Source organism: Stegodyphus dumicola, chromosome X2 (genome assembly GCF_044657685.1).
Source record: "Stegodyphus dumicola isolate Sdum_Otavi_A_Nest chromosome X2, ASM4465768v1".
Lineage (NCBI taxonomy): Eukaryota > Metazoa > Arthropoda > Arachnida > Araneae > Eresidae > Stegodyphus > Stegodyphus dumicola.
In genome coordinates, this window is record NC_140781.1 from 74,788,311 (window position 1) to 74,802,642 (window position 14,332).

The 14,332-nt window shown below is 34.9% G+C and overlaps 1 protein-coding gene across 3 annotated transcripts in view; it reads right to left on the reverse strand.

Annotated features, from left to right (window-relative positions):
- The window catches only part of LOC118199176 (pancreatic lipase-related protein 2-like), a 94,300-nt gene continuing 79,968 nt past the window's right edge, over positions 1 to 14,332 (reverse strand). For all 3 annotated transcript variants that reach the window (XM_035370995.2, XM_035370987.2, XM_035370981.2), the window contains 2 exons: positions 5,657 to 5,869; positions 1 to 1,628 (listed from right to left, as the gene is read on the reverse strand). In XM_035370995.2, coding sequence (XP_035226886.1) covers positions 1,544 to 1,628; positions 5,657 to 5,869 — 298 coding nt within the window. In that variant the 3' untranslated portion in view covers positions 1 to 1,543. The remainder of the gene's footprint in view (positions 1,629 to 5,656; positions 5,870 to 14,332) is intronic.

Sequence of the window (14,332 nt, forward strand, 5' to 3'; positions counted from 1 at the left end):
TCCGATTTAAAATATTTATTAATACTACTAAAAAATGAGCAGTTAAAATTTACAGATGGTTTGAAAGCGACAGAGTGTTGACAACAAACATCATTTGAAACAACAGACTGTTACACAAACGATTTGAAAACAGGCATGTAATCTAACAGTGATTCCAAAAACTGATACGGTCTTTCAAAATTAATAATAATTTCCGACTAAAGGCAAAATTTGGGTGTTTCATAGATCTATTTTTGTATCACATTATTTCATAGATCTAATATATAGTTCACTTTTTAACAGCTATAACTTGAAACTGAAAAAAAAAACACCTTAATAAACAATTGCTAATTTTGTATTCAAAATACTAAGATTACAAGAGTTTAATTACTTTAAAACAATGAAAGGAAGTATTATCCCTTATAATAACCTTTAAGCAGCATCGTACTGATTCTACCTGGCAGTTTTAAATATTTTATCCCGTTATTCTTGCAGGATGTCTTTCAAAGAATTTTTACTTTTTATTTATATGTTTCTAAACTTGTCTTGAACCCAGACAAAAAAAATCACTAAACTTCATGCTAGAGTTGGTCAGGAGATTGTAGTTTAGAGTAGAAAAATTTCGTTATATTGAATTTCAGGTCCTTATCTCATTGGAATATGAAATTTCCATCGTAGTATGAAATTGCCACCAATTTAGCTTAAACTTTTTGTAGCATATTCTGTAAAATTTTCCTTCAGTATATCTAAATGAAGAGTATTGTTCTTGACAGAATCAATAAATACAGTTATAACACTACGCTTACTACTATTCATCTCCGTTCTACCATTCATCGTCCTACTGAAATTAAACGTTTTGGATTAAGTGATGTGCTTTTGTTTTGTATAAACAATAAGATCCTGATATGTTCCAAAAAACTGCATTTAATCTCCTCAGTCAATTCCAGAAACTTTGATCTTTGATAAATGGTTTTTACTAATAATTAAACGTTTGCCTCTATCCTGCAATCTGACAAAACGTTTCTGCAGGCTACTTTGCTTTGAGCTAGGTTTTCAGATATTAAGTACCCTTTAGATATAAGCATATATCTTTCATCAAATATCTGTGCATTTATTTATAGTCATAAAGCTTGGTTATATTACGACCATCATCTCTCAATTTTTCTAAATTAAGTATTGCACTTTGAATGTAAGGAATTATATCTTAAATTTTTGTAGTCACTATAGGTCTAGGAAGCAACATTTAAGTCTACCTCCAAACATGCAAAATTGCTTTCTCTCATGCTTCTAAAATAAAAGTTTTATATACAGGAGACAACATCTCTTAATGATTCAGAAGTAAGAATAAACTCTATCCTCATTTTTAAATTAATAAAATCTCTGTAAATAAAAGAATTTTTCTGTCATTAGCTAAGTAATTATCCTAACTATTGCATTTCACAAGTATAGAGCTAGCAAAACAAATCTAGCTTTTCACAAGAAGCAAAATATTCATTTTCATATTCTGCCTGTAAAGCTTTTTCAACACTAATTTCAGTTAGAGTTCGGTGACTCAAGTTGATATCTAACAGTTCTGCACGTACGTCATCCAGCCTTGTTCATTCACTTCACCGCTTTTACAAAACGAAATCTCTGTAGGCCCAGTATTCCTGAAAAGAAATAAAAATTAGTTTTCAAGATTATTCAAGAATATTATTATATGAAACCTCTTGCCTATTAGTTTTCTCGAACAGTATATTTTAGTTGCACTTAGTTATTTGTTCAATAAAATAAATGAGCAATCTAATACAAAAATTATCAACTGACCATTTTTTTCTCTGGTTCATTTCTATTGTTCAGAATAGTATAAATTAAATTCGCAATATTACAATGAACGCACATCTCGTTTTGTATTAATTTTTTAGTCGAATAATTTGTATCACCACAGAAGTTTTACCTCGGTCTTTATTTTTCTAGTTTATGAGCGCTTTATAGTTTTTTTTTATTATTTATTTTGTGTTTAAATAAACCGGTGAGCTATTAATATGAAATACTTTTAAAACCATACGCAACTGGAAACGACTCAGAAAAAAAACGAAAGTTGAAAGAGAGTCATGTTGTAATGAATTCAATCAAGTTTCAATCGAGGAACTTTGAAATTTCCAAATTGCTGTTTTACAACAATTTATTTAAAAATGCGACTTTCAGTAGTTCTGGACATTCTGCAAGAACACCTTAAACTGCAGTTAGAGGGCCATGATCATGATGAACATTCACATTTCCAGGAGAACGGAGCAGAACTCCTCATCACGTGAAAGAAGTAAGTGGTACTTCAGCACTTGTTTATCAAACAGATGGATTAGTTAGACAGGTGTATTCTGCATTTTTTCGATGTTTGCCCAATATTATACCACCAGACCTTTTCTTTCTCGTTGGACGTTGCAAAAGATGAATATACATAGCAACAATACCACTCAATGTTCTAAAATTACTGCTTGAAGTTACACATGTTATGCTTTGGGGCATATGGCAAGAAATTCAATCTAAGATGATGTTTTGATGTTTTTCTGGATAATTACTATTTTGAATTGCAACTGCCAATGTTTAAACTTTAAATGTTCTTGTGAATTTACATGGTAATAAATTTGTTTTATCTCTTACTGGCTATTTTCTGTTTTTATACAAAGTTGCATATTATTAAAAATGTTTTTCAGACATATTTTTGCTTTATTATTTTGCCTCCTAAAATATCATAAGCCTCCAAGAAACTGTGGCAGAATTTAAAAAGCGTACATGTTAGTTATACTCTCCCTAGGGGAGTAAGATTGGTATTTGAGTAACTTATCAAAAAAGACAATGTTTTTTTTTTTTTTTTTTTTTTTTTTTTGCATTAAAGATTCTTTTTATTAAAAATTCCTTTACGATTAGCTATTTAGAGGACTTACAACGTTTAAACGTATTCAAGGATTTTTTTTGCATGTACTGACGACCTTAAGTCGGCAAAACATAGCCTGTATTGGAATCTCCAGCAATAGAAGAATATTTTAATTTAAAATAAACAGGCTCAAAATTTCATATAGCACCTTAGGGATGCTATTCGAAAATCTGAGCTATAGGAATTCTTACAAATTTATCATCCAATAAATATTCTTGTAATCACGTTAAGTGCCTGTTCATAAATAGAAAATTGTTGGATTTTCTTTCGCGTGCTTTCGTAGTGTAATTGAAAGAACGCCGAGTTGGCAACTGGGAGATCCGAAGTTCGAATCCCTGCGACAGTACAGATTACTTTTCATATTTTCTGCTTCGACAAGTACCTAATCATTCGAATGATTTAAGGCGAAAAATTGCATATATTGTTTCTATGCTTTATATTAAAAAAATGTCTGTTTGAGCTAGAATTTTAGGATTTGAGCTTTGTATATAAGTATATAGTTCTCAAAACTTGTACATAATGTATCTCCGTTAAAAAGCCGTACATTTTATTTCATTTAAGCTTTCGAAATGTTCAAGCCGAATGAAATTATATTCTCGATAAAACACTTAGACAAGTCGTTCGTGAGGAAAACTTGCCTATCAGGAAACTGAAATTCTCTGATGAAAGATACAAACCTATTATGACGCCTCTCTAGACCCAGTATTGTTAAAGGAAATACGAAAGCATCGCCTTCCGGACCAGTGGAAAGCGCTAGGCCAGTTACTAAGATAATCAAAACTGACCTTTTAGTTCAAGACGAAGGTTGGATTTCATCAATGAGACCTGCCAAATCTCGTTCTTCAGTATAATGCTCGAAGGCCTCCATTTCAAATCTTTCGCTTAGTTAAAAACCAATTTAGAAATTTTCCAAGACAAGCCGGAGCCTGTGCCAGCTGATGAGACAAGAAATGAAGAAACGCCAAATCGATCCAAATCCTGTGCTTCAGCTAAATGAAAGACTGCCACTAATCATCTGTCATCGGCCGGAAGGCACTTGGTATGAACTGAAAAATCGCTTTACTCAGCATATATTAAAAGGCTTTATCGGAATTTTAACCAGATAATCCATCTCAATACATTCATCTCAAGTGACCAGCGCGGCGAGGCTCTTGGACTTTTGATGAAGAATGATACACGAATTAGTACATTCAGAGCCAAGGTGGAAATTCCGTTAAAAGTCGTTCTTCACGGCTTACCTGTTAACGCCAAATACGATGAAATAATAAATTAACTTTGTGCTAAGGGCCACCCAGTACAAAAGTTAAAACAATTATCAAGGAAAGCTCCCGATCGTGAAGTGATGCTTCCTATGTTTTTCGCAACTGTGACGCAGAAAGAAAACTCTACGCCGTGAAAAGCCTTCCGACCTGGTTGTGAACATCAGAAGATACCGTTCGAAGTAAATCTGATCCAGTGTTACAGATTTAAAAGATTTGGAAGCGACCAAATTTTCTGTAGTAACAAACCAAATGCCTCAACTGTTCTGGAGACCATTTGACCTACGCTTGTGAGCTCCCGAAAAACGCAACACCAACCTGCCTCAGATACAAGCTACATCACGTCTCCTCATTTAAGGGTTGTAAATTTTCCTCTAAAATTTGCAAAATGAATTATAAGGTAAAAAAAAACTCCAAAGCTGATGAATTCCTTTCCTGCCATTGTTCTCAATTTCAAGAAGCTACCTCAGGAAAGAACTCTTCCTGTACAAGCGCAGAGTGTTTCTACTGAAGAAACTATATCCAGAGTACTACATATTGCTGAAAAATACAAAAAGACGAAATCGCGAATTCAGGAATTGAAGCTAGCTATCGCTCTATTAAAAATTTGCAAAAAAAACTATATTTCTCCAAATCAACGAGTGATGAAACAACGTGGACATCACTTGACATCAACCAACCATGCCCAGATACCTTTCTGGCCCGCCTTTTTTCTCCGAAGCTGAGTAGCCATCTTTCCACCCCAGAGATAGTGACATGCTATCGCTAGGCCTGCTGCTGTGCTTTTCTGCTTCCTTCTTCTTTTTGCCTTTTCTTTTCTCCTACGTGTTTTTCATCTCAGGAACTTTTATTAACTATCAGGCCTTGTTTGGGATTTCTTGTCTGGTAAGAGCGGAAATAATTCCTGCTACACACCTGAATAAAAAAGCAACCATCATGGCATCATCAAAGGGATTTAGGGTCAACGTTAAAACGAAATGATTAATTTTCAGAGCATCTTTCTTTATTTTTCCCATCATTCAGACAAACTAAGATTTAACTGAACAGTTAAATGTGAATTATTTTATGTTAAAAGTTTATTGTGCTTTCCAGTTTTAATGTAAACCGGAGCTCGGAAGCTATATCAACATCCTCAGCTGTCTTCCGTGGCTCCTCCTCTGTGGCTTAAATAATACCTTTACAATCGTAAAATTAAAATTATGCTTTAATAATTTTCAATGCTTTACATTAGGTAAAACGCGCGGAGCATTTTCTGTATGAGCAGAACCGTGAAACTAAATTTAGAGTTAATTACACTGAACCTTCCTTTATGTGTGTTATCGTAATTCTGCTTCATAGGTTTTCCTGTTGAAAATCAGCTGTGTATATGCGTGGATATTTCTATTTCGTAGCAAAATCTTTCCGGTTTAAATCAGAACTAAATAAGATGCATGGTAATATTCAAGAAATTAAGATGGTATTTTGCATAATTTAGGAATATACTTCATGAAGAGTAGGAACTTACTCTCCAGATGGGTCAAAATTCAATAATGTTATGTTCATCATTGGAATGTTGACGTTTGAATCTCGGAAATTCCAGACAGGTTGTCCAGAGTAGAAATGTTCATCGTAAATTCCTGGTTCTTCCCACCTCGCAGATACTTCTCGTACATCTCCAATGTTTACTGAAGATGTGACAAGGAAAGTATATTCTTTACCATCATGCATGCTGTAGAACCTGAAATGAAAAATTGAATTAATTATAAAACTCTCTTAAACGCTTTTGGAAAATATTCAGATCTGTTGTCAGCTGAGGGGGAAAAATACTGGCTTGCTATAAACGCAAAAGAGAGCTTAGTATGTGTTTTAAAGATTTCAAGGTAGAGTTTTCTAAATTCCGTTATAGGAAACTTTTAAGAGCAAAATATCCATGTAGACAAGAGAAAGTAAAAAAAAACTGTTTTAATTCATTAAATCTGTAAGAATATTATCTTCAGTTAGAAAATATCATTAAGTAACTCATTATGAATTCATGAAAATTCCTGCTATATTCATGACAATCATGCTTTTAGATTACGAAAAATAAAATATCATATGAAATTCATATTTCAATATTATATTTTCAGAATCACCAAGAAAATAGTAACTTTTCTAAAACTTATGTCAATATTTGATGCAAATTTTAAAATAACATAAACAAAACCAGAAAATATAAGTAATTTGGTTGTAACTAATTTCTAAGATGATACCGTTGAGAAACAGACTGGTTTCTAAATTTTATATCTTCATGATCATAACACGAAAAAAATTAAAATGTGGGAAGGCTACACTGCAATAAAAACAAGGAAAGTAAGAATTAATTTAATTGCTCTGAACAAGAGCATTTTCATAAATATTTTAAAATTGTCACAGAAGCATGCCACTTGTATTTAAAAAATAATACATGAATTATAATAGAAATGAACTTATCTTAGACTTTTACTCAAAAGAAATTGTAAAATAACTGAAATTCAAATCTTTGTGGTATTGTTTAGTTTTATTTAAACAATAAGCCTGTTTAATCGGCTTTCTTTCACAATTAGTTCAGTTCCTACGAAACACTCTTACCGGGCATTAATCCTATCCCGACCTTGAATGGCTGTTGTAGATTCCCGTAGTCACAGCTTCCTTTGATAAATATTTATTGAAAATCAACAGTATATTAATTGATAAAGAAACAATGAAATATACATGATGGAGCTTCATCTTCTGTGCTTTGCATTCATACAATAGCAAGTCGAAACAAAAGGTATCGCCTTTTCTTTTCGTTCCGCTTCTTTCACTAACCTTGACCCTATTTGGCGTATGTGCTTAACCATCTGCATCGTCCGAGAGTTCATTTTAGGATCATGTAAAGCAGAGAGTCGAGGAGTGTATGAAAACAGAATTATGCACGGGCTGTTTATCTGAGTCAACACTGACATGAAAACCAGTTGTTGGTGGTCTTATTACTGGCTTTGGAGAAATCTCCTAAACTTATACCAGTTTTAAAATCTATTTCCAAAGCATTTGTAGGATATGAATTCTTGTAATTCCACCGGCTTTAACTGGTTTAAAAATTAGTTCAGACACGTCGATGAAATAATGAGCAAATATGCAGGCTGTTTCTTGTGGATATATTTGGTTAGTATTCGCATTAACTGTTCTATATTATGTGGTCTTCTCATTAATGTTTCGTTAAGATCGCCGCCAAGTTTCTGATTTTCGTTTTAAAATTAGTTAATTTCACTTCGATGCCAAGATTTCTACAACCTATTCCTTAAAATAGATCACTTCAATGCTGCTATGTAAACACAGGTGACAGGTGACGGAGGACAGGGACGCCTGACGTATAACATAGGTAAACAGGCATATGTCCCACGTCCTCCACTATCTCGAAGAAGCAACTCGCTGGAGCCCCGTGAGGCTGCACCAGGAGTTTACATGGCCATACAGGGGCTAGATGTCGGGTAGTTTTTACATAGGACGTTGTTAATAACACAAAGTAACTTAGAAAGAATATAAAGGATAGCATTAAAACACTAAAACACTCATATAAGCTGAAACACATAGATATACAAAATTAAACGTAAAAGCATAAAAACACACTCCTAATTACGTAACATAAAGACATAGAAACACACACGAAAATACATATCATGACACATAAAATACATATGGAAACACGTAGAGCACATAAATGCAAATATTACACTCAGAGGAAACATATAAGACATAGTAAGGTGTGCGTAAAGCAGTAGTGGTGTGCGGAAATATGCTCAGTTCCCATAATACATAATGTACATACTTTCATTAGGGGCTTCTGTTGCATGAATTACATATTTCGTTGCATACACTACATTCGTGCATTGTACGGATATTATATATTTCGATTTACGATAACACATCATTCCATTGGGTGCCCAGTGCTTTACACTGATAAACATGTCAGTAACATTATATCTGCAAGTTGGTGGCTATTGAAAGCAGATGTTAACACGAGGCTCGAAATTGAATGTGGAATGTGTATTACAGAATGTGTACATACTGCGAATATCTAATAGTTGAGTACATTGTCTGCAGTACCATGCTACTGTGGCTCGCAAATGTCTTGCCCTAGGGCGTTGATTTGCTGTACAACTGCGCAGATGCTCCTTATAGCTGGCGGGTGTTTGATTATGAGACGATAGTAAAGTGTTCTATCATTCGTTGGATGTGGTAAGTGGTGGTTTGTTGTTAGACTGCAGTCAAATAGATAGTGCTCGGGAGAACCTAGCATGCCACAGACACAATTGTCAGATGCTGAGATGCCATGACGCATAAAATAAGATGGAAATGGGCCATGACCCGTTATGTACTGTGTCAGTGGGGCTATTGTTATAAGACGTTCCGTGTCTATCTTTGGTAGGAAGTTATACGTCCTTCTCCCTGTGTCGCCACTATTCCATTCTTCTTGCCACTTTTCTTTACAGATGTTACGCAGAGTTTTCTTGAGGTGTGAGACGGGGGTAGGGGCACTTATAGTTTGAGCGTGGATGTTGTTGGCAGCCTCATTAGCCAGTCGGTCTGCGACGTCATTCCCTTCGTTGTCGGAGTGTCCTTTCACCCATACCATGTTAAAGCGGGCTTGATGATTATTGCGTAAAAGTTGCTGTATATCTATGATGATGGGTGAAGTGTGGTGATGATCCCTGAGTGCGTGTAGCACTGACATGCTATCTGTGTAAAAAGTCGCATTGGTAAGGGAAAGGTTGAGGGCATGTCGTAGTGCATTCAATATTGCTAGTGCCTCTGCTTGGAAAATACTATTGCTGTTAGTGAGATGTCCTTTCCATTCCTTTACTAGTGTGCCATGTTCGTAGTGAGCAAACGCGCAGCCCACTCCCTGATCATGTTTTGATCCATCAGTGAACAGTTGTGTAATCGCACAGGAAGTGCGTTGTCTGGAGTGCGATGACTGATGTTGGATTTTGACATGGATCCCTCTACCTTTGATGGCAGGGTGGATGTGTCGCACACTGCCAGGGAGTTCATAGTCTGTTGTTCTGAACGTAATTCCTGCATATATGGCTTCTTGTCTGTGATGAGTGATTCGTACATAGGTAGCCTCTGCCTCTGCCTTTATGTGTAATGGCAGCAGGCCTGCAAGTATCGTGGCGGCGCTGGACGCTGTTGTGCGATAACCTCAGCAGATGTTTAATGCAAACGGCCGTTGAATTGTGGTCAGTAGCTTGGTCTTTCGGCTGCTCATTGGTTGTGCCCATATGACTGCTGCGTAGAGAATTATTCTCTCTGCTACTGTCAGATATAATAGTTTCCTGATATGGGGGTTTGTCCCCAATTTCTCACTTGAAATTGCCTGGCTTTCCTTGCGATGGTCGATGTTTTTGTACGTATTTCTTGGAGGTGCGGTAACCAGGTGAGTCTTTGATCCCAAGTGACTCCTAGATATTTAATCGTCTTCGTTATTTTTAAGTTCTTGCCCAGTAGCTTTATACATGGACGTCTTGTGGGATTTATGCCAGGACGTGGAATTACGATGGCTGCGGACTTTTGCCGAGAGATGGTTAACTTAAGTTTATTGCATAGGTCCGTGAATATCGAGCAGGTTTCTGTGGCATTCCGTTCCAGTTCATCTCTTGTGCGGCCAGACACCAGAAGGGCTACATCGTCGGCGTATGCTATAATATCTGTGTGCAAAGGCCATTCATGTTGTAGTATGGAGTTAAAGGTGATTATCCAGCTATGTAAACACAGGCAACTACAGTTAAAGATGAGCCAACCTTCCAAAAAGAAACTGGTGCAAAGACGTTGAACTCAACCCCAGGTTTAGTACTGCGTGCCAAGCAACACAACACTAAATCCTGCAGACAGTGAAGAAAAATCCCTTTAAAAGCAAGTATTTAACCCTTTTTCTCGCTTCCTTGATCCTGAGAGGGAAATAGTCTATAAATGTTTGGAATAATTTATCAACCGAAGACTTTTTCATCAAATAAAAAATATGATTAAGTACTTAAGGGTAAGTTGTTATAATTAAATTACTTCATTTAGAAGTCCATCGTTACTTTTTTTTTAAATGGACCGTCAAATATGAATCAATTGATCTTCTATGTAGTTAAAAAACATTTCTTTTTTTAGACACCCATAGCCGTTTTACTTTAATCTTCATAGGGTACCAAACTTAATAATTGCATTTGTAAGCAGATTTTAATTTTGTAATTTTGTAAGCAGATTTTAATCGAACATAATTCCTAGCATAAACAGATATAGCACACATATGAAAGGTTTTTATCCAATTCTTAATGAAAAAAATTATTATTTGTCCGTAAATTCAGTAGCCAAATCATTTCGTATAACTTATAAGGTATTTCTCCCGCCTTCCTAGCGTGCCTTCGTGGTGTAGTGGTCTGCACGCTGGGCTGGTATTCTAGAGGTCCGTGGTTCGATAGCCATATGCTTTTACTTATATCTAAATCAGGCATTAATAAGAATTTATAATCTGGGAACGTTAGGCCTTTTTTCATATATACAGTTACAGGACTGCAGGAACAACATTTACCATCTGATATGCTTATGATATCTTACATTAGTTATTAAAAAAAGTATTTTTCAGGTTTGAACCTTTTTGATAACTCAGTGTTGTATAACATGAAAAAAACTTCAGAATATTTATGCACGGTTATTAAAAAAATAACACGCATTTATGTCTGAAGTCGTAACAGTAATTGCAAGTCACACTGCTCGTAGATTTTTGCAATCGTTTTACTGAATGTTTCAAAGTTGCCATTAGATGAATTTCAGTTTGAGGTTTTTACGACATGACAATAACTGTAAAGTGCCTCCAATGTAATGCAAATTCCATTTATTTACACTACTGCAAAGCATAATTAATAAAAAGTATCAACGAAAAGAACAAATTTGTTACTCAAAAAAACATTAAGGTAAAATACAGCATTCAATTTGGAAAGTTATTTTTAGTTTCGTAATGAAATTTAGAAATCAATATGCAAACGGTAAAACGATACCATATTTCGTTCAGACCTTTCTAAGAAGAATTGCTTTATTATTATTTTTGTGCATATTACATAAACCTTAGTCATTTTATTCTGATAGTAATTGAGCTCAGAACTTAAGTGTTAGATTCAGTAGTTCATCCACTTGAAAATTGGTGGCCCTCAGAATTTCACAAAAATAATGATCATAGTCAATAATTAATGTAAGTAATAATTATTAGGAAGAATGCCCCTTTTTGCAATGAAAGTGAGCACCATTTTTCATCATTTTAAAGTTCTATAACTGATACATTTCGTGAATAATAGTTTGTTTTTGAGAGCCTTTCAGCTAAAAATTTTAATTGCAGCAAATAAATAGATCGATGAATTTCTCCAAATTTTCCTCGCTTGCATTAAGAAAATAACTAAATTTAGTTCAACTTAAGTAAAAATTGTAAATTAATTTAGTAACTTAATTTTTAGCTTGAATGTATTATTACAGTAAGACATTTTTATTTTTGCATTTTATAAGTACATACTTTTTCATATGAAGGTGCGTGATTTGGAAATGTTTCTAATCGAATGTTATGGATCTCGTGTTCATTTGATAATCTCTTTACCAGTTTTTGGATTTTTAACATTTAAAGTATTTGCTGAATATTGAGAATCTGCTAATAGAAAAGTACTGATGCTAACAAGAAGTAATTCGTTCGAAGAGAAAATGCTATCCCAAATGCTGATGTAATTAATGAGTGATAAAAGCAGCAGTTTACGAGGACCAAGAAGCACCTAAAAATTATTTATCCTCAAGAACTAAGACATCGGAGATAAATGAAGAATGATAACGCATTTCATTACAAGATGGAATTTGTTGGATGCCTTTGCGAAGGAGCACGTATAATTCACATGTGAGTTGAATAAGATTGATATGCTCCTTAATGGCTAGCTAAGCATTAGAAAGCACGATTTCTGCATGCAATAAATGCCCTCAGGTTTTATTTCTTATGGCAAGATGTTTTTATTCCCCTTAGATACCTTTATAGTTTCTTATGTAATATTCCACTTTTAGGAATGATGTAAATATCATCGTTATGAGAAATAAGGATGATTCGAATAAAAACCACTAATGTTGCTTATCATCCGGAATTTCTCATGGCACTAATAATCGAAATTCATAAATTTCTAATTTCATTAGAAAATTAAACATAAGATTAATAACACTGGGGAACGATTTGTAAAACAATTTCTGCTAAGTTCGATTTTTGAGCTGTTTGTTTTTAATAGGCATGCTGATTTCAAAACTGTAGTTCAGTTTTCTTCTACCGTGTTAAGCTTTTGTCTACACCTTACGTCAGTGAGACCACTCACCGCTTCATCGAGCGCGGATCACAGGAAGTGTTACTGTTCTCCTAATGGTTGACATAAAAACCTCCGACTGGCGACGGGTGAATGACACCGTAGAAGACCAGCAACAGATGCGTACTTGTCTAGACTGTTCAATTACGCCTGATATACTATAGTGAGACGTTGTGTGTAAGTCTGGTATAGTGAAGCACATTCCGACGTGGAGTCCGAGTTCTTGTTTGTATACAAGGTTAGCGGCTTTTAGTTTTTGTTTACATATTAACTGAAAATCGTTCCTTATTTCTGTCTCTGCTAGCTCGCGTCGTAAGTGCTTAAACGGCTCTCATTCGTTTTGTTACAGATGTGGCACTTTTACCATTCCCAGTCAAAAGACACACATCAACACATTTCCCAGGTAAGCCTATTTTCCCTATTTTAAAATCAAAATTGGTGATCAAGATAACTTACAGGCCCCTTGTAAAGTGTGCAAGCAGTGTGTCGAGAATTAACGAGTATGGAAAGGACGCTTACGGAAGGAGCGTATTCTAAATTTCTATTTGGCATATCTATGACTTGGGAAGAGCCCAAAGATCACTCAAGTAACTGTTGCTTCCGTATAGTGATATAACAAGAAACACAAATGCAAAATAGAGCATCCGAGTCTACTATCATCTATACACCCAGCGCCTCATTCAATTGAATGCCTAGTGCCAGTTTTCAAAGAATTACCCTCTTTGAAAATACAGGAATATGATTCTGGTGAATGTCGAATTGACCCCAACTTCGAAGATTTTGAAAGTGAACATAATTCCTTTCGCAAGGGATTTGACCACCATGAGTTGAATGATTTGGCAAGAGATTTGTGACTATCCAAAAAACAAGTTCCACAGCTGTTAGCATGACAGCACGATACAAACTTGCATGAAAAAGGTTGGTTGGTGTGTGCAAAACCTTAGAGGCTATACGCGCCGAACCACGTGTCAGACACTTAAAACACAGTTGATAGATAATAGAGACATATATACAAATAGACAAACAGGGTTAAAAATCACACGAAAAATATAAAATACAAAACTGATGAAATGATCAATGCTCAGATGAAATGGGTGTAAAATTCTAAAACATGAAATAATTGAAAATACATTTCATTAAAATACTAAGATATAACAGCATGACAAAATCAAATTAAATTATGAAAACCTATCTCTTTCAGACTGTCAAATAAATTTGTATTGGCCTCTTTCCCAATTACAAGGTCCAGAGGCAAGTCAGAGTCATTAAAATATTTCAACCGAAGTTCTGTTAAAATGTGGGCATTCAATTAAAAAGTGACGAACAGTTAAAAAATCATTACAGTTTGAACACACAGGTTGAGTCTCGGCCTTCAACAAAAAATTGTGCATGGCTCGAGTATAACCGATACGAAGGGCGGGTTAAAATTACCTCCTCAATTTTTACTTGAAAAAAAAACCTGGCCTTCAAGAAATTCCTTATGAAAATTGGCAGGTTGTCACGTAATCCACTGTTATAAAAATCACATAATATGCCATATCACCATTGCCTTGTCATAAGCTTTTTGGATATCCAAAATATTGACATTAAATGGTTCTTTTTGACAAAGGCTTTACGGATGGAGGTTTCCAGAATGAGCATATTATCCATAGTTGTTCTACCTTAACGGAAACCACTCTGATATGGTGAGATTACTTTGTATTTTTCTAAATAATAGACTATTTGGTGGTTTACCATTTTTTTTTCAAGTAATTTGCAAACGCAGCTTGTAAGAGCGATTGGTCGGTAGTTGGAGGGAGTTTAGGGATCTTTCCAGGTTTAGCTATGGGGATGAC